Here is a 21446-nt window from a genome sequence, read left to right as displayed (position 1 = left end):
CACGGGAGCTGACATGCACAGGAAGGTCGCAGGCAGTGCCCAAGGTGTAACGCGGTGTGGCTAGAGCCAAGGCAGAGAGCTGGGAGGGAGGGGCGCGCCTGGGGAGCAGGGCAGGGTCAGAGATGGGAACATCTTCTCTTTTTCATGATAACTACAGAGTGTTCACTACCACTCACTGCAACCAACTTTATTTCCGCAAGATAGCACGTGCAAAGACCACTCCATACAACCCTCTGAAAACTAAAGCAGCACCTTTATTTTATACAAACAGTATAAAATGTTTATTACGTAAGAGCTGTGTTTTGTTTACAATATATTATATTGCTTCAAGCCAATGCCAAAAGTCCATACATTATATTCCCTATTTTATTGTGTTTACATATATTATATTGTTAAATGCCACTGCCACAGTGTTCTTTCTTCTCTTTCTTTCTTTCTTTCTTTCTTCCTTTCTTTCTTTATAGTGAATTCTCTGGAATCATGGTAAGGTCAAAATATATTGTGTTGAGAGTTTACAAACAAGGGGAATTTTAAAAATGTGACAAATGTCTAAATACCTGACAAGAACACTAGAAATGTGGTAACTTCAACACAATTAAGTGCTTCATCCAAACGCTGTGATTTATGCCTTTTTGTTCCACGTATCTTCTTCAGTGTTCCCCAGCCCCTTGACACCGTGAATGCATTGCAATTTTGGAAGTAATTTGCCAGCTACACAACTGAAAAGACACAGTTTTAACCTGATCCACTGACATAACGTCAAATCTGTCCCAAAACACTGAAACAAGAAAATCTATGCCATCACTCTACAGACGTACTTAGAAAACTTAAAAGGAAGAGTAAATATCAGCTCAGTGATTTATAATGAAGCTAATAAAATTCAGGCCAGTTTTCTTAACTGTAATGAACATTATTTGAACATTCAACACATGAAAGGTTAACAAAGGCTATGAACTTGGTGTAACTTAAAACGTTTCAGATGTCGGAGTTCACCAGATGTAATTGGATTCAGGTGGATCCTGCCTCCCCTCGGCCTTTTTAAGTGAAGGCGTGTGCTGCCTGAGCCGGGCGCCTGCTGGCCTCAGGGCATGCATGAGGCTGGCTCCGTACCCTGTAAAATTATTCACAGCTTAAAAGAAAAGAAACTACAAAAACGGGCTCTTCAGATTCATTATTAACCATTCAAATGAAATCCATTTTCCCTTTTCATCCCAGAGTGAAAGACCACAGTCACCACAAAAAGCCACCTGAATGAAGAGATGTTACAGGTTCAGGGTCTCTGTTAAAAAAGAAACCCATTTTAGGAACCATCCAATCTGGCTTCCATTGAAGCCCTGATTCACTATGTGTTTTGGCCATGCAGAAACTCTTGATCAAAGTTTGGATGAATGTGACTGAATGATTTTCTCCACCCAAGGGCTGGTAGGGATTTCGCACTGAGGTCCCCAAAGCAGGGATGCTTCACCGCATTGCAAAACCAGCCTCGATTAAATTGATCCAGAACACCCCCACTGTTCATATCAATCACACAATCAAGTGTGGCTATTGCACTTACATAAAATAGGATTTGGGTAAGAAGTAAGGGCTTCTATGATACATTTTAGAGAAGGGTTACGGTTTGAACTGACTCCTTATCAATGGGGATTTGTCAGTTTCAGTCAAGGTGGGCATCTGTGCATTTCCAGCTCACTTGTAAGTGAACTGTAACACTGAGCAACATAGCTTCGGGCCTCCCTTCCTCCTGGTTGTGAACCTCTGGAGGTGCCTGGGGCACTGACTCATTTCTACTGATTTTCTAAAACGGATCCAAGACAGCAATCACATTTTAAAAATCTCCCACCATCTTCCTGGGCATTAGAGTCGAGTTTGGCATTCTGTTTGTTCCCTGTGGTTTTTAAATGCAAGCATGCCATTAAATAACTACTGAGAACAGAATACTTTGTTCCTGAATGTGTTTCTTTGAATTGTCAGTATGTAGGCTAGTAGCTCATGGAACAGCCAGAACATGAGCCAACAACGCGCTGGAGTAAATCCCTACCCTGCTGCTCTCCCCGCCACCCATGAAGCCCGAACCTCCCTGCTGGCGGGGGGTGAGCCTCAGCCGGGAAGTCTGTCTCCAGTGTCCTCCTCCCCAATAACATGTCTGGGTGCCCAGGACCTCCCAAAGTGTCACCTCGCTGGGAATCTGTTCCCAGCAGAACTCTGTGCCTCAGAGCTTCCTAGTCACCACCCCCTGGTCAAAATAAACCTCATTCTTCCAGCCCAATTCTCTAAGCTAATGTACCAAATGGCTGGGTGGCCTCTCCCAGAAAACACATCTGCATCTTAGTCAAGCACCAGGGCATCTTCTTGATGCAATGCCTTGATCTGAGGGAGCCACGTAGTCGATGACAAAATGACAACACTCTCAGCACCGGGTCTGTGAATGAGGATGTCTGGGGCTGGCAGACCTGTGAGAATCACTCACCAATGCCACCTGAGGCCTCCGATGCCACCTGAGGCCTCCTAACTTGCCTTCTTTCTGGAGGAGTGATGGGTGTATCAGCAGGAACGGGGCCCCTCTACTCTCTGGCCATCACTCTTGGTCACCAAGCCCGAAACGTGGGGTCTCAGAAGATCTTTGTAAATGAGGCCTGGGAGGTACAGTGTGTGACCTCAGCTCATCCCTAGGCCCGAGGACGTCTTGAAAGCTACTTTGATTTGGGGACAAACCTTAGGGTTTGTATCCCGAGTTAAGGGCCCCTTAAAGGATTTTGTTTACTCTTTCCCAAAAGGTCTCCAGAAATGGTTAGTTTTCTACAGGTCTCTTTTAGTTCAAAAAAGCCTTATCCCAAGTATGTCCCAGCATGGATACCATTCAACCATTACCACCTGGGGAAAGGACTATTTTCTGGAGAAGCTGCAAGTCTTGTTAAGCTATGCCCATCTGAAGCCAATTCAATCTACCATACAGTCAATTCAGTGAGTGAAAAAGGCTCAAATCAATGGCTTAGTGTAACCTCGACTAGACACAAACCCACCTTAAACAAACAAACAAACAAACAAACAAACAAACAAACGTGTATACCTGCATGTAGATGTATTAGATATACATCATAATAATATAATGTGAACATTATAAAATATGCACAAAAATCAGAGGCTTTGGATTGAGATGTATAGATATACTTACATATAACATGCTTAGATATTTTCCCTCAGCCTAGCTGATCATTTCTGTACTCATGGGCTACATGCACCACCCTCTGGATACCGTGGATCTAGGAAAACATCTGAGGTGGAAATGATCTGTTCAATTTGTGCCCATTAGTTTGGAGACCCGATATGACAGGCCCAATGTGGGCTTCTGCTATTGAAGGATGTGGTATGACCGAAGCCTTCCTTCCCTCCGAGGAAAAGTGGACAGCGGGCCCACGCTTAGGAGACTGAGTTCCAACCGCCAGATGGATGGCAGCCACGTTGTTTATTTTGTTCACTTGCTAACTGTCCCTCCCACTAGAACCTGGGCTCCGCCAGGCAGGGCATTGTCTCTCTGTTCACTGGCATCTCTCCGATGCCTGGATTCCTGCTTCCAACAGGGAAGATATCAATCAAAATGAAATAGTTGAATTTAGCCCGTTTCATTTTGTGTCTAAAATGGGCCAGTGGCTTATTATCTATACAGCTAGTTCAGAAGCCTTCTTCCGAAGGCTCCCACTCACTTTTATTGCAGTGTCTTCCGTGCCAGCCTTCTTGACACTGACATTTGTTGGGTTCATGGCAAGTTCCATGTGTACCGCAGCCAGGCTCACAGACAGCTAGAATCAGAAGAGACAAAAAAGAGCGTTTCCTGAGCTTTCGTTGTTCCACAGAATCACACAGCTGCTTTTCTTGCAGTTCTTTTTTTTTTTTTTAATTTTTAAATTTATTTTTGAGAGAAAGAGAGAGAGAAAAAAAAAGAGACAGAGCACTTGCAAGGGAGGGGCAGAGGGAGAGAGGGGAGGGAGACGCAGAATCTGAAGCAGGATCCCGGCTCCAAGCTGTCAGCACAGAGCCTGATGTGGGGCTAGAACCCATGAGCGGGGAGATCGCGACCTGAGATCCCACTTAGCTGACTGAGCCACCCAGGCACTCCTCTTGTAGTTCTTTAGAATGTGTTAGTTTGGGTTTCATCTCCTGTTGCTTTTTATTTTCCCTAAGCCAATCTCCAGCTCTAAGTCAGTCTGGGACTTTTTGAAACAGTCCTGAAGCGCCTGTGTGTCTCAGTCGAACCTTTGATTCTTGATTTTGGCTTGGGTCATGATCTCACGGTCATGGGATTGAGCCCCGTGTCAGGGTCCGTACTGAGCGTCGAGCCTAAGATTCTCTCTCTCTCTCTGCCCAGGCTCACACATGCATGCTCTCTCTCTCTCTCCCTCCCTCCCTCCCTCTCTCTGTCTCTCTCAAATTAAAAAAAAAAAAAATTAAAATAAATAAATAAATAAATAAATAAATAAATAAATAAAATTAAGTCCTGACAGAGATCTTAAACTAATCTTGATGCTTCTCATTCACAAAAGATGCTCAGTAGGACCTTGAAACTGCTGGAATGGAAGTTTATTTTCCTTAAGAAAACTCCAAATAGTTAAAAAGTTCAGTTGCTTGTGTGTGAATATGTCTGGTTTTTGTTGTTGTTGTTGTTGTTGTTGTTTTACATGCATGGATTTCATACAGTGTTTTTCTTCTAGGTAAAGGGAACATATATGTCAGTGAACAGAGGTTAATCGTAATGCCGAGGCAACATGCAGTGGGTGAAGAAGTAATGTAGGAAGAGCTCCCCCAAGCCAGGCTGATTCTGTGTATGGATACTTACGCTTTGAACAGAGGTCTCCTTGGTAACCTTTGGAGCACTTACATTTGCTTTTACCAATGCATTTACCTCCATTTCGGCAGGGTTGCGGGCATTTGCCTGAAACAAGAGAAGGATGCAAACAGGCAAGGAACTCAGTGCTTCGTTCAGAGGTCATCACATTTTACAAAGGAAGGGCAGGGCTTTGAGAAGATAACTGCTTTTTAAATGGCAGCGATTCCCACTTGTTTCCGACCTACTCTGGCTTTGAGACCGTTTGAGTTTCATTCTTTGGGACAAACAGGCTAGCGTTATTAGGATTTCTAATTTAGATCTTCGACGGTAAATGTGTTGCCCACACATTTATATTTCTATAAATGTATTGATATTACTTGTTTATAAACGGAATAAACTTCTGATTCATAAACACTTGTAATTTAAGATAGAGTAAAAGTTAAGATACGAATTAACCTCTAAATGATCTTTCCTCGGAGCTCAGACTTTGAATGTCGCTCTTTCCGCAAGCAGGCTTGCACCTGTACCTGACAAGATCTTTCTCCGCCTAGGATTCCCCAGAGAGCAGGGCTGGCTTGCAGGCAGAGAGTGTCTTTGGTGAAGTAACCCTAGGAAACCGGGATGGGGGGACAGGGAGAATGAAAAATGGAAGGAGGGAAAGCCAACACAAAAGTATATTTGCAGGGTGGCCATCACCGTGGCTCTATCCTGGACCAGGCTGCATCCTGCTGGGTCGTTCTGAGGAGCCGTGGAGACTGTACCCTCAAGTCACTTTTAAGAAGGGAGAGGGGAGCATTTCTTCATTGTCTCCCACTGGCCGAGGGTCACCTTATGGGATAGCTTCCTCACACTTCCAATGTGTCACTATGTGAGTGCACACTGATTTTTTAGAACTCAGAGGAGTCTCTGGGTAGAACGCAGGAGAAGTGTGGAGCAGCTAAGACAGGATGCAACCTGAGGCGCCTGGGTGGCTCAGTCGGTTAAGCGTCCGGCTCTTGATTTTGGCTCAGGTCAGATCTCAAGGTTTGTGAGTTGGAGCCCCACGTTGGGCTCCTCACTGACAGCATGGAGACTGCTTGGGATTCTCTCTCCCTCTCTCTGCCCCTCCCCTGCTCTCTCTCTCAAAATAAACAAAATAAACAAAAAAAAAAAAAAAGAGGAGGTGCAATCAGGTTATGCCTGTGCAAAACAGGTTGCCATAGCAGTAACTGGAGTAAGAGGCTGGCTGAGAACGATATGAGATAGGGCACCAAAGGGGCCCGATACCACACCTGTGCAATTTTCTGGAATGTCTTAGATCCTAATGATACATCACTCTTTCTTCGATCTTGGGACCAAATGAGAATTGCTAATGTGTTCACAGCTCTTTAAATACAGGATTTTAGAGCTGGGATAGGGCCTTAGATGTAAAAATTACATAATGATTGTCTTCTTTCTTACTCCAGAAGCTATTTATTCTCCCTCTGCAATCTAGAATTTGCCATCCTAAGGCTGAATGTTTTGAAGAAGTAGAAGGAAAAGGATTGCTCACCCGGAGCTGACTGGCGTAATGATGTTCCAAAGAGAGAAAACAGCCATTAGATTGTGGTACTGGAGGAGTTTGGATTTTGTTTTAATTGTTGTTCTTTTTATTTTCTACATTTTAGCAGAATACTCATTACAAAAGCCTCAGCACATAAGGAGAAGAAATGAAACTTTTATCCTAAAACAACACACTTTTATTCTCTAAGTTGTTCTTTTTATGGCCAAATGAAGCTTTGAAGGAAGTGAGCTACAATATGATTTACTGGCAAGCGCTGTTTGAGACACATGAATTCCATGTGCAAATTATTTTGCTTCTCTTTTAACTTACCCGAAAGGACCTTCTTCATGCATAAATTGGTCAAAGCAGCATTTAGTGGAGACAATATAGACATAATATTGATATGTTAGAGTCTCTTGAAAACCTGGAATGCCATTATATCTACAGGTTTTTCTGACACAGGGATGTTCTAGAAACAGGCATTAAAATAACCTGAATCATAGAATACCACCTTTTCACTAACCATTAAAAATATAAAGGGTCCTCTTGGCTAGGTTTGTATACAAAGAATAGCATTTACTATGTGGTCAAGATCCCAACTCTTACCTAAAGGAAAAGAATACTGAATTCTGAATTTTCATTTGTATCCATGAAGCATCTGACCCCATCATATGCACAAAATTGGATAGCATGGTACTCTGTCATGCACTTGGGTTTTTCAAATAAACAAGATGTGGGGCAATAATTATGTGGCACAAAAGATAGTACTTATTATGAAATACTGGGTGAGCCCAAATTTCCTCACATTCAATGAAAGGTGAATTTGGTAGACAGGGATATCACAGAGAATGAGTGGCAGAGAGAGACTTTTCATTGACTCCATGGGTATTTTTATTTTCTTGGTCAGAGGGAAGGGAGAGTCCTCAGGTTCACCACAGCCAGGAAGAAGGACCTTCTCTCCTGGTTATCACACAGTAGAAATGTGACTGCAGATGGCTGTCTGAAGGCCATTCCAAATCAAATCTTATGAAGCCAAATCTTATGAATCTCACGAAAGCGTGATCGTTTTAAAATTCAGAATCCTGTAAGTGTCTTTAATATCGACTTCCTTTTCCTGAAAGTATTTTTGCAAGAGATTCTATCCATTAGACAGTGGGGAAAGTGAGTCAACTTGAAAGATGACACCACATTTTTACCTAAAACAGACTAAGCATTGCCTGAAGACAAACAGATTTGACTGTTTAATCAGCGTTCTTATTATAACTAGTGGATGAGTCCAGTGAGAACAATGAGCTAGGGATTGACAAAATAAGGACATTAAACTTCCTCTGCCCATCAGATTGCAGGATAATTTAAAACTGGAGCTCTGCTTCACATAGAAAACAGATTAAAATGGTTTATGATAAGTGTCAACAACTATCATCACTGGGTCTTAGGATTATGGGTGATTTTGAATTGTTTTATTCAGTATTCTAAATTTTTTATAAGGAAAATTTTATACAGAGGATTTTTATGATAATAAGAACCCATTAAGTTATTTTAAAAACCATTTATAATACAGTATAAATAATTCATGTAAACTTTTTACCTGAAAGTTCACTGAAGATTCTTGGGATATCTATGAACCTTAAATAACAAGATAAACCAAATGTATACTATGTACACCCAGATATTTCTAACTATGATGTTATTAGTTAATTGGCAAGAGTATCTCAAATTAAGTCAAAGTGAAGTTTGAGACGATATCGGTCCTGACAGAGGTCAGGGGAAACGAAAATATAAATTACATCAGAATAGTGTATGTGTGTGTGTGTGTGTGTGTGTGTGTGTGTGTGTGTGTATACATACACACATATACATATATATATACACACACATATATATGTAATGGAATACTGTTCAGCAATCAAAAGGAAGTAATGATACATGCCACAACATGGATGAACCTCAAAAACATCACGCTAAGTGAAAGAAGTTGGCCATAAAAGGACATATATTGTGTGATTCTATTATATGAAATGTCCAGAATAGGAAAATGTTAAGAGACAGAAAGTAGACTGGTAGCTTCCAGTATCTTGGGGAAAGGGAAATAGGGAGTCACTGCTCATGGGTACTGGGTTTCTTCTGTGGGTGATGACATATTCTAGAATGAGACAGAAGCGATGCTGTACAATTTCATGAATATACTGAATTGCATATTTTTAAATGGTGAATTTTATGGTATGTGAATTATATCTCAATTTAAAAATAAGAATTCATGATTCAACTCTTTGTCTCTACTATACTAGAGGCACTTATCAAGTCAAGACCTATTTCCATATTTTCTTGGTTCGTATAATAGAAACAGGACACTTCCTAGAAGGGTTTGAGCATAACTTGTGATAGGGATAATCAGGAGCATTCAAAGGCCTCCATTTCGGGTGCAGTTAGGGGGGGGAGAAACAAATAGAAATCATTGTCTCTGCCAATGGAAAGGTCGTAAACCCAAGAGCATGAAAGGGTATTTACATAAAGAGAAATGAGCCCATGAACAAAGATTCCTAAATATGATCTAACTAAGTATGTGGAGTCTGAGAGCAAGTATGGAAAAAGAAATTTGAGGGGAGTTAGTTCAGAGATATCTTTATCAGGGCAGGGTAATTAATAAGAACAGAAACCACATCCTGACAATCCATTACATGTTCTATGGAAACTTCAGAGGTATTTCGTTTGAACTCTATAAAAAAGTGGTTACTTCATCTACTACTCACTAAAGTACAGAAACTCACAAATTAGAGCTTGAAAGTCAAAATTGCAAGTCAATATTATTTAATTTTGAGCCTACTGCAACTTCAGAAACCATGGCTGTACTAACCAGCAGTATTTTACAGATATGATACAGCTGGAAATGAAAATGCCATATTCCAGAGCTTCCAGAAAAGCAGGGACACGGCACCCGTAGCAGACATGCTCATGTTCCTTTTGCTCCTTCCTGAATGGAGTGCTGGTGTCATCTCTTTTCTGGATCCTAAAGCAATCTAGGGTGCCGTTGGCTCCTTTCTGAGTTTCAGAGAGCTTCAGTGATTTGCTGAGGGTTGCAAGGCCGGCAGGGGGCAGAGCCAGGAGGATAAGCAGTTTGATATCCTGATTCTGAAAACAATGATTATCTACCACATTCCACCCTTACATTTTTCTTTCTTTGTACTGAAGCATGACAAACACAGAGTGAAGGCATAACTGCGTTGATCTAAAGTTTACAGCTCAACTATTTTTTTTTTTTACATAAATAAACACTCAAGTGATACTTCATCAGTCAAGATAGCGAGCATTTTTGGCAGCCCATAAAGTTCCTTTCTGCCCCTGAGCACTATCCTGGTTTCTACTGTCATCCATTAATTTTGCCTGTTCTTAAACTTCATAAAAATGGAATCGTGCGGTATGCACTTTTTTGTACCTCGTTCCTTTACTTAACATCGATGAGATGCATTCATGTTGTGTATGCTATTAGTTTGTTCTTTTTTATTGCTGCGCACCCTTTCCCCCTTTTTCTTGAACTTGTCCTTTTCTCTTAGGTGGGATAATGGGCTCAGTCTGATTCAAGAAATGTGGCAGTGAATGGCAGGGAAGAAACTCTATGCCTGCAGGTAGATAAACACATTCACCTGTCCCAAAACTCTGGTCTACATTTCCAGGCTGAAACTATGGCTCTGCACAATGAGAAGGGGACAAACTCACTAAAAAGAAGCAATGCAACATGCCAAACAACCCAAGCCCAGATGAGACGGCATCAGAGTGTTTGCTGTGAGTCATCTGAGCTAAGCTATGGCACCCTCTGCCCCCCCCCACCAGTCCCCCACCTTTAGCCTAAGTGAATGGTGGCTAAATCTAGTGAGAAGGAACCACTGGCCTGAGCCCTTAGATAAGCTCTTCATTGTCTCTGGGCTTCAGCTTCCTCACTGATTAGATGATAGGGTTGGATGGGGTTTTGAAGCTCCCCCCAGAAAAAAAGAGAATGCAGAAGGTCAATACTCACTGATTTCACACTGTTCCCCCTCTAGTCCTGGAGGGCAAATACACTTTCCAGGGTAGAAACAGGTCCCTCCATTAAAGCAGGTAGTTGAGCAGTTTGCTATCAGAATGGATAACAGGGTATTGCATTAGACAGTGGGCTAAATCTTTAAAAAAAAAAAATCCAACTTCACTTAAATTTAGGTGATACTCCTGGGACATCTGCTTTTTTTTTTTTTTTTTTTTTTTACATAAACACTCATGTGATACTTCATCAATCAAGATATAGAGCATGTTTTACTTATTTAATCAAGTAAGTGGCTTTGCAAATCCAAGAATTGTAACCAATCGCTGAACCATTTGCAGATTCCAACAAGTTAAGAGGAGAAAACACACATTATATATGATCCTCCCCCAGGGGCTTATATCTTGGAGAAAAAAGGCATGGTGTGTAAACTTTTTAAAAAAAATTATCTTTTTAATTTTCTTGTAAATATCTGTGCCCTTAAAAAAAGAAACACTATAAACTCCCCGAAGTATTTTTTAAGCTAAAAGAAGACGGAAAGAGGAGAAAACTTGCTTTGGAATAGATAAAAGGACAGGCCATAAGTACTAGGATCCGGCAAAAAAGAAAGCAACTTTTTTCCTTTTCAGAATATGAATTCAGAGATTCATCTTATATAATAGGGATTTTTTTTAAAAAATAATTAACTTTTATATCATTTGGAGGAAGGAGTCCTGGTATTCGGGAAAGGACAGCCTGTCAGTCCTCATGAGACCCTATAGGTGGGCAAGTGGCAGCACCCAGTTGGACAGATTATCGTGGGAGTCCAAGTAACTAGGTTTTCCAGGTAAAAGCCATACTGTTTGTGATTCATCCTAAACCCTCTCTTCATGTCAACGTCTGGAATTTCACTGCTCACTGGAACCTAAAATAGAGGGAAGACAGAAATGGGGACAAGGGAGAACAAGTATCCAAAAATAGACACGTTGGCTCCTTCTATAAAGGACATTAAAATCAGAGCTTGGATTCTCAGCAATTCCAGTTATATGGCCAATTTGTTCTTGTCCTATATGGAACAGGCCAAAGTGGGCTACAGATGAACAAAAGCTGAAGGAAGCTTCCAGTAGGAAAATCAGAAAGGAGATCCAAAAGTTATGTGTATGCTTTCTTTGTGGAAAAGAAGGCCAATCAGCATGTTCTGCAAATATCATGCTTCTTAGAGGATAAAGCTTTTTGTTTAAAATCATAAGTATCTCCCATCTAAAGACAATGCTGTACTCGCTTTGGCAAAATCCAACCTCCTGATGCACAAGGGAATAGCAGCATTTGGGTACAGAATTTAGGATTTAGGACAACCAGCTCTTTGGGCTTTCTCCTTGCTACTTGCTGCTAGTATTGTTAGGTTTGCGAGCGTGACTCTATCTCCCCATTTGTCCCTGTTTCTCCTGGGGAACTAACAAGAGAAGAGAAAACATCAGGATCAGGGTCTGCTTGGCCAGAGCTGGCTGGGCACTATCCCTTACTAACAAATAGAATGCAATGAACCTGTGAGCTTAATTGGAAGTTATGGGATAATGACAAAGCTAGTTAAAGAATCTGGCCACTCTGTTAGTATTTGTATAATATTTTACAACCTTCTCTTGACAGTCAATGATTCTTGACTAGGAAGCAGAGACACCAAGTAACTTTCACTGGGGTTGAGGGTATGCTGGGCCAGTGCTTAACTACTCACTTCCTAAAGTTTGCAACAGATGTCCCAAGAGCCAATGAAAGTTAATCTTTCATGTTTCTTCAAATACGTTGTGCAAAGGTCTAGCTCCGTGCCAGTAATTAAACTGTTTTTCAGAAGCTCTATACTCCCTCCTGGATGATAAATGCATCTTTTTGTTGAGGTAGTAAAAACCACTCTTTTTTAATATCCCCCGATCTCCAGTGAGACCAAGTGGAATTTCAACAGACTTTCCAAAAGAATAATGATAATGATAATAATAATAATAATAATAATAATAATAAGTACTGGAGTCTAACAAGTAGGGAAAATCTTTCATCTGAAAGGTAAAATATTACAAAATGTAAAACATATTGGAATACACATATGTTCCTTCAACAGTGACCACGCAGTGTTTGTGACTCTATAGCATCAGAAAAACACTGCAGTTAATTCTCCATTGTGCAAACTACACCAAGAACAGCCACATCTAAGTAAGCAGGCCTCCCAAATGGTGTCTTTAAATCTGTTCATACAGGAGTGCTTCATCCAGATCTCTGAAGGATTTGCTGTATTTCCCAATCGTTTTGTGACAAGAGGAATTTAATTTTGAATTAGCAGAGATGCTGAATGCTAAATTTAGACAAATAAAATAGTTGTTTTTTTTTTTTTTTTTTTACTCACTAGCTGTTCTTATCATGTCATCAGCACTTAATCTTTGTGAATACAAACTTCAACATAGTGTTAAATCCAATACTCCAGTTTGGGATCGCTTAAAAATAAAAAGCAGAGATAGTCTCACATGCTCTCTCAATTAGCTTTGGGGCTGGGGGACCAGGGGCAATGGTTTAATTCCCATTTTAGAGACGGGAAAAGTATGACCCACAGAGAGACCAAGTTTTATCAGCCTAGACACAGAGGTACTTGTGGAGGAGCAGGGACCCGAAACAGGTAGCCTGAGGGGCAACATGGTACGATAGAAGGTGTGAGTTTGGGCCAAGAGACTGAAGCTCTGTAAACCTCGTTTTGCCCATCTGAGAACGAAATAGATACAATGTTCCACATCTCAGGAAGCTGTTGGGTATAAAGTAAATTATTATTCTGACTCATGCTGAGGGATTCTTCCTTTAGCTTGTCCTTCTTTTGAAAAAATCTGTTTATTTCCATCCTTTTTTTTTGTTAACGTTCATTTATTTCTGAGAGAGAGAGAGAGTGAGTGTGAGTGGGGCGGGCTCTGCACGGACCGGACAGAGCCTGATGCGGGACTTGAGCTCAGGAACCGTGAAATCATGACCTGAGTGGATGGAAGCTTAACTGGCTGAGCCACCCAGGCTCCCCTGTTCATTTCCATCTTAACTGGTGCCAACTGTATTATCACTCAAGAGACATTTCTCAAAAAGGCACATCTTCGGGGCGCTTGGGTGGCGCAGTCGGTTAAGCGTCCGACTTCAGCCAGGTCACAATCTCGCGGTCCGGGAGTTCGAGCCCCGCGTCGGGCTCTGGGCTGATGGCTCAGAGCCTGGAGCCTGTTTCCGATTCTGTGTCTCCCTCTCTCTCTGCCCCTCGCCCATTCATGCTCTGTCTCTCTCTGTCCCAAAAATAAATAAACGTTGAAAAAAAAATTAAAAAAAAAAAAAAGGCACATCTTCTTACTTCATGGCATATATTTATTTTAAAAAATAGCACTCCACTCATGCAATTAGCCTTTTTGACACCAGGATAATTTCATTACATACACTTTGTATGACATTATTAAACTTTTTTTCCCATAAAATATGTGACCTGGGCAAAACAGACAGGTATCTTGTAAAGTGTATGGATCATTCAATATTTTACAGCCAAGTTTGAACCCACTTTCTGAGAGAAAAACTGGCTATGATGCTGCATCATAGGCAGAGGGAAAACCATCTCTCAGGGATGTCATCTGTGAGCAGGTCCTTAAATTGGGGGTCAGTGGGCTTCTAGGTCAGGAAATGGGGAGCAGGCTGTTTCATTTCAGTCTTAGAAGCTCATCCACAGAATTTATTTAGGACATACCAAAACCCCATATGGCAGAGAAAGCTACATGTTCACAAAATCCACACTCCTCTCCCATAAAGTCGTCCGTGGGAGACAGTTGTCCAGCCAGGGATGACATTTCTCCAGGCTGCATCTGGGACCAGCACTCTGGTAGGACCGTGAGGGCTCATACCTCTCCATGGAATAGATGTGGAAGTTTTGTGGATCACTTCTGGGACAGAGCTTTTTTTTTTTTTTTTTTTTTTTTTTAAAAAAGAAGTGCCTACATCAGTCCCCACCTCTGCTCACTGGCTGGTTTCAGAGAGCTCCAGAGCTGTAGGGAGGACCACTGATGTCAGGTACCTAGGCCCCAGAATCACAGCATGGAGAAGGGCTTCCTGCACTGGAGCATTCTAGGAGTGAAAACAAACTTCTGTGTGGAACTACACTAGAATTTGGGGTTAAAGTTGTTACAGAAGCCAACAAAGTGTTACACTCTATTTACAGAGCTATTATGTAGAGTGATAATATATTAAATATATTCCTCTTAACTGCACATTTAGAAAGTAAAAAGAACCTTGTTCTTAAAAAGAAACTGTTACCTTTATCACAATTGACTCCATAGAATCCAGGTGGGCAGATGCAGAACCCAGGAGTGACACAGAGCCCGCCGTTCATGCACCGTGGTGTGCAAAGGGCTAATAGAGAAAGAGCTCCGATTAAGGTCAAGTGGGGTTTTGAGAAAGGCCATTTTGGAAATATCATTAATACAACAGCTCTACAACTTAGAAATTTTATTTGAGAGAGAGAGAGAGAGAAAGGGGCAGAGGGAGAGAGAGAATCTTATGCAGGCTCCATGCTCAGCTGAAAGCCCAACAGGGGCTTGACTCGGGGCTCCATCCCATGACCCTGGGATCAAGACCTGAGCTGAAATCAAGAGTCAGACACTCAACAGACTGAGCCACACAGGCGCCCAAACAGCTCTTCATTTTTGATCTTTGTGTTTGATTCTAAAGTCTGTAGAGATACAGCTTTGACATATATATATATATATATATATATATATATATATATATATATATATTAATTTGAGAGAGAGAGCACAAGCAGGGGAGAGACGCAGAGGAAGACGGAGAGAGAGAGAGAGAGAGAGAGAGAGAGAGAGAGAGAGAGAGAATCTTAAGCAGACTCTACACTCAGCATGAAGCCCAATGTGGGACTCCATCCCAATGTGGGATCATGACTTGAGCTAAAATCAAGAGATGGACACTCAACCAACTGAGCCACCCAGGCACCCTACAGGCTTGCTATATTTAACATTATTTATGTGTTGCAAATCAGTTTTTTTTTAACCAGTTAATAGATGAGAATTTTAGAATTGTGCCATTTCAACGCCTGATTAAAATTTGCCTAGAATCATTACTTTGACTAAGAAGTAGCCTTCTTAAGACTAAATATTTTCCCCTGCCCTCTTTCCTAGATCTTCTAATTCCAAAATATATGCAAACAAGAAAAATTCTTATGTCTCAAAGATGAAAAAGACTTTGCTTACTTTCACCAAAGAAACCCTTAGTATTTAAGCATCCTGTGGTTAATACAACTTGCTTAACTCTTTCATATAATAGTAATTTTACTGAGATAGATATATTTACAATACAAATAATTTTCTTTTTTTTTTTTTTTGGTCTTATAGCAACTTCATAACTCAGGTATATACTTAATTGTGAATCAAGGTACTTTTTATTACAGTAGACACTGTCAAATCAATCATTATATTAGCTTGTTAAACCCAACTTAAGTGGAGGAGAACTTTCTTAGGATTATGCCAAAGTATATAATAGTGAATTAAAGATGGCGGGGGAGTGGCCACAAAGAATGTAGACACGCTGCTAAGGTTCTCTGCCCCTGTCACCATATATTGGACTTAACAGAAAACCACTCCTAGAAGTACTTTCCATTTGCTCTTCTGTGGCTTTTTAAGATTTTACCAATCCTTATGCTACGACCAGAAAAATAATTTCGATTTTTCTGAATGTGTTAAAAAAGCACATGTGGGGCTCTGGTGTGACGCCCATTTCATTAGGAAGCAAGTGGGGGTAGTTGGGTTCTGTCCATTCTGTACCTTTCTCGCAGTGAGGGCCATAGAATCCATCAGGACACTCACAGATGCGTCTTTCATTACAAAAGCCTCCATTTCGGCACCCTCCTGGGCATTCGGCTTCACCAAAGAGAAACAAGGTTATACCCCTTGAAACTGTGTTGGGGGAATTAACTGCGGGCATGAAGAGGCTAGTGCTGATGTTCCCCCCTGTGCACTGATTATCATAATCTACTGAATACTGATAACTTCTACCTCATTCTCTCTGTACCACTTGTCCTTCACTAAATCCTCATCAAAATAAGATTTTGTTTCTCTCAATCCCACTTACAATAGCGGGGGGCTCATGGAGGAAGGCAAAGCAAGCGTTATTCTGCCTTCGTCCCCACCTATCAATCTACTGTACCTTCTTAGATTCACCCTGAAATAAAATGAATGGAATTGCCCACGATATTCACTTTCAGAGGGCACAATGACCTTTTGGTACATCTTTATTTACTTATGTTTTTAAAGTACGCTTCGCGCCCAGCATGGAGCCCAACGTGGGGCTTGAACTGTCGACTCTGAGATCAAGACCTGAGCTGAGATTAAGAGTTGGATGCTTAACCGACTAAGCCACCCAGACATCCCTTGGTACATCTTTAGAGTACTGAAAGCCTCTCGAGCTTAAGTTCTGTGCTGGAAAAGCTTGTATCAGGATGGGAAAAAGTCTAGGCCTTCATGCTTAAATGGGCATCAGGGTGAGGTGCCTATGCCTGGCAGAGATTGCTGGTGTGATGGTGGCACTCTGTGCTCTGGAGAAGTCAGCCGCACCAAGCTTGTGGCAGCTGTGGCAGATAAGAGTTGTATTGCCTTGATAAGGGGTAGTTGCTGGTAATGACTGTGATCTTGCTATGAGACTGGGGACTCCCAAAGATTATGCTGGAAGAGGGGAAGGAGAGAAGTAGAAGAGAGGGCTTTTGAAGGGGTATTGGAGTTCCCAAAATTGTGAGTGGGATCATAGCAGAGAAAGTCTGTCTTAGTACTATACTGGACCCCGTGGTTATCAGCCTCCTGCCATTAGTGTGGTTATAATTATACCAAAAAATTATCCTCTTCCTTCCTTCCCTCCCTCCCTTTCTTTCTTTTTCTTTTCTTTTCTTTCTTTCTTCCTTTCTTCCTTCCTTCCTTCCTTTCCTTCCCTTCTTCCCCTCCCTTTTCTCCTTCCTTCTTTCTTCCCCATCTCTCTCCTTCCTTCCTTCCTTCCTCTTTCTTTCTTTCTTTCTTTCTTTCTTTCTTTCTTTCTTTCTTTCTTCCTTCCTTCCTTCCTTCCTTCCTTCCTTCCTTCCTTCCTTCCTTTCTTTCTTTCTTTCTTTCTTTCCCCATCACACCTGCAAGTTTTATGAGCCTTTTCTTGATGATGATCACTGATTACCTTGTTGACATGTTTTAAAGAAGATAGCATTTTGAGGTGTCTGTAGGATGGTGTTGCCTTCAGAATTCATTACAATCACATTCACTTCAAAAGCTGCCACTCCATCTTGTTTTCCAAGACATGGGAAACCAACCTGAACAACTAAAGAAAAAGCAAGTATAGAGAAACAGTTTATTTAGTTGATTCCAGTTATATAGACATCTTGGTAGGAGAGACAAAGAACAAAGCAAACGTGTTCATATTTCATTATTTCATATTCTTGTATCTACACCACAGTAGAGACTGTATTTTGATCGTATGAGCATTCTCCAAAGAATTTATACATCATGCTGGGTGGAGAAAGAATGAATAATGAATTAATATGTACCTTACTGATATGGAATTGGGGATATTTTGTTCCTTGTTTGGGCTTGTACTATCTTGAAAAAGAGATTTTCTCTAAAAATTAAAGGTGCAAATAGGCAGCACAGATTGATGCCAGCAAGAAACTTGTGGGCATCTTTACCAGCCTCCATATAATCCAAAAAAGAGCTTTAAAAACAGTATTCCAGAATTTTTAAAATAAAGCCCCATATAGGCACGAGCTTTAGTTTCAAGCTCAGTGTGCTTGAAAGTGACAAAATATATTCTTTGGAAATATCCTACAACGCAGACTAGACTCCAGTTATTGGATTGAGTTAGTGAAGCTAATATTTTCTTAGGCTAATATTAAAATGTGTCCATATCTTGGGATCTAGAAGAGAGTTTGGTGTGATGAAATAATCTCACAAACTTATACCTAATAATTAAGTTTCATAAAAATGAGCCATTTGCTTTTTGGGAGTATAATGATCACTTGGGGTGTATCATGTTGACTTAGCAAATGAGTGGTGGCCAAAGATGATGGTGTACTGAGAGGGCAAGGAGGCCACCAATTGGGGAGTGCCCACAAGTAAGTGGGTGGGAACTGGATCAAGTCATTGGCTAAGAGACTGACTGTGTAAATTTCTAAAATCCACTAGCTTATCATAACATATCTACTGGACGAGAGTGATTTAATTGATCCATTAGACTCTAGTTCTTCCTTATATATAGGAAGAAATATTGCTATAAATATACGTTTGAAATTTTACTTCCTTTTGTTTCCAGATAGCAGCTTATGGTTACTGCCAAGCTTGGGGAAATCATACCAAACCAAGAAAAATCCTTTCCCTGTAGAGTTTTCATAAAACTTTCCCCTAGATGTATAAGAAGACATGAGCTGGAAATTGGCTTGCTCTCCCATAAGGCACTGCACACAAGCTGGCCATATAATCTTATTAGTGTGCTCAGCACTCAAAAGCCCCTCGTAAGGCTTTGCCACCGTCAGTGTTTATTACTGTGCCTTTCTCAAAATAACATGGATTCCCAGTTCTCTTGAATCTGGAGATCCGACCGTTGCAAACTAATCTATTAAATGGTAAAAAGGAAATAGCATTTTAATAGACACAAAAAGAGAGAGAAAAGCAAAATTGTGCCTGCAGTTCTAAAGTAAAATTGTCCCCGCTGAAAGCCTTGGTTTAAGGAAATCTTATACATGAAAATGCCAATTTACAAAACACAAAAATCCATTGTAGGGATTTCCATTTCAAAAAGAAGCAAAAGAGCTGGCAATTTCTTTCAATTGTTACTCTTCCAATGCATTTTCATTGTGTTCAATTCTAAAATTTCGTTAACCTTTCTCATGAATTTTTTACACGAATGGGTAGGCCAATAATTGCCCTCAGACACAAACAGAAGAAACTGAAAGGATTGTTAAAGATAAAACTTTTAGAATTTTCTCCCCACATGTTATCATCCAAACTATTATTTTCCAGGTGCATCTTTTTCCTGGACCTTTTTCAAGCCTCCACTTTGCAGCCCACTTAATTCTTTAAAAAAGGAGCTTCACTTTTATTTTAACTCTCAGAATCTTGGCATGGAAGAGAAGATCCTGGTAAGTAAATTCATCTTCATTTCTGTTTATCAGCATTGTCAAATTTATTTTTTTAATTGTTTTTAATTAAAAAAAATTTTTTAATGCTTTTATTTTTGAGAGAGAGACAGAGTACGAGCTGGGGAGGGGCAGAAAGAGGGAGGGAGACACAGAATCTGAAGCAGTCTCCAGGCTCTGAGCTGTCAGCACAGAGCCTGACATGGGGCTCGAACTCATGAACCACAAGATCATAACCTGGGCCGAAGTTGGACACTCAAGCGACTGAGCCACCAAAGTGCCCCATCATTGTCAAATTTCAAAACACACTTTGGATATTAAATATCAAAAATGCCTTATTATATGTATGGAAAGTTCAGTTAAAAATAATTACTTGCTTGCTCTTTCCGCCATCTTGGAACCCGTGGAGGCCTGCTGGGAACAGGACTCCTGAAACGACAAATATGTCTGGAAGGCTGTGGTCCAAAGCCATTTTTGCTGGCTATAAGCGGAGTCTCCGGACCCAGAGGGAGCACACAGCTCTTCTTAAAATTGAAGGTGTTTATGCTCGAGATGAAACTGAATTCTGTCTAGGCAAGAGATGTGCTCATGTGTACAAAGCAAAGAACAACACAGTGACTCCTGGTGGCAAACCAAATAAAACCAGAGGAATCCGGGGAAAAGTAACTCATGCTCATGGAAACGGTGGCATGGTTCGTGCCAAATCCCGAAGCAACCTTCCTGCTAAAGCCATTGGCCACAGAATCCGTGTGATGCTGTACCCCTCAAGGATTTGAACTAGCTGAAAAGTAAATACATAAAGGTGTAGATTTGTTCTCTTGTAAAAAAACCAAATTATTTGCTTGCACATATTTTCAAATGTGCTAAAAGCAAACCATTTATAAATATGCTTAAATTATGACATATTCACAGGCTCCAGTCATCAGGGGGAGGATCTAGAAGGTCTGGAGTGCTCACATAAAAGTGTGCGATCTGCTAACGTGACCTCCGAGTCAATGAAAAGTAAAGAAATATGCAGAGGTTTCCCTGGCCTGTGGTCATCTTAAAACTATGGTTCTGAACAATCCCAGGAAAGAGAACCAAGGATGCAAAATCCCATAGAAGTTCCACAAGGAAAACACAACACAAGTAACTTTCTTTTGAGTCTTCAAGATGAATTTTTCTCTTTAAGTGGTTAATTGCAAATTTGAGTCAAGATACAGTTTATCCATTTAACAAATATTGAGCATTTACTAACGTGCCAGCCACTATTCCAAGCACTGGGGATACTTTAGAGAACAGGACAAATAAAACCTTCTCCCTTTTGCGACATTTACATTTCAGGGATGTGGTCTGAAGACAATTTGTGAGAGTAACATTTTAATCACCTAAAAATCCAGAAAAAGAAACACTAAACATTTAAAGCCAGAGACTTAAATTGGAATTGAAAGTAGTTTCAGTGCTTGTTTTGGGTCTGCAACTACTGGATTCTTTGGGTATTGACCTTTATCATCTAATTTCAATTTGCCTGTATTTTAACTTCACAACAGATGCATAAATGTCTTCTGCATAAATATTGCCGAATGCTTAAAATAAGGATCTGAGAGAGAACTGCACTTGCTATGACCGAATGATTTAGGGTGGGTTTAAATCCTTTGGGCCTCAATTTCCTCATTTGGCAGTAAGACTAATATGATTTTTTTTTTTAATTTTTTAACATTTATTCATTTTTGAGAGACAGAGTGTGAGTGGGGGAGGGGCAGAGACAGTAAGAGAACTGTATCTTATTTGTTTTTGTAAATTCAGCACTTGGCATACTGTCTGTCACAGGCTAGGCACTGACAGACACAAAGACCTTGTGGGAGACACATCCATATACCGTATACACACAGGCACACACTTCCACATAAATAGAACTTCACCACAGACAGTGGGAGACACGGAGAATAAGACATTAATGGCG

The 21446-nt window shown here is 40.7% G+C and overlaps 1 protein-coding gene and 1 pseudogene across 1 annotated transcript in view; one reads left to right on the top strand and one right to left on the bottom strand.

The window, feature by feature from the left end:
* Positions 1–234: 234 nt before the first annotated feature.
* Positions 235–21446, bottom strand: part of WIF1 (Wnt inhibitory factor 1) — a 69398-nt gene continuing 48186 nt past the window's right edge. Inside the window, exons 4-10 of the mRNA XM_025926915.2 lie at positions 17554–17694; positions 16164–16259; positions 14644–14739; positions 10357–10452; positions 4832–4927; positions 3702–3797; positions 235–1111 (exon numbers count right to left, since the gene is read on the bottom strand). Coding sequence (XP_025782700.1) covers positions 990–1111; positions 3702–3797; positions 4832–4927; positions 10357–10452; positions 14644–14739; positions 16164–16259; positions 17554–17694 — 743 coding nt within the window. The 3' untranslated portion in view covers positions 235–989. The remainder of the gene's footprint in view (positions 1112–3701; positions 3798–4831; positions 4928–10356; positions 10453–14643; positions 14740–16163; positions 16260–17553; positions 17695–21446) is intronic.
* LOC112863789 (large ribosomal subunit protein eL33 pseudogene) lies at positions 19887–20318 on the top strand (annotated as a pseudogene).

This window comes from Puma concolor, chromosome B4 (genome assembly GCF_028749965.1).
Source record: "Puma concolor isolate L17-30 chromosome B4, mPumCon1.1.hap2, whole genome shotgun sequence".
NCBI lineage: Eukaryota > Metazoa > Chordata > Mammalia > Carnivora > Felidae > Puma > Puma concolor.
Note: the sequence above shows the minus strand (reverse complement) of the source record. Positions and strands in the feature narration are given on the sequence as shown.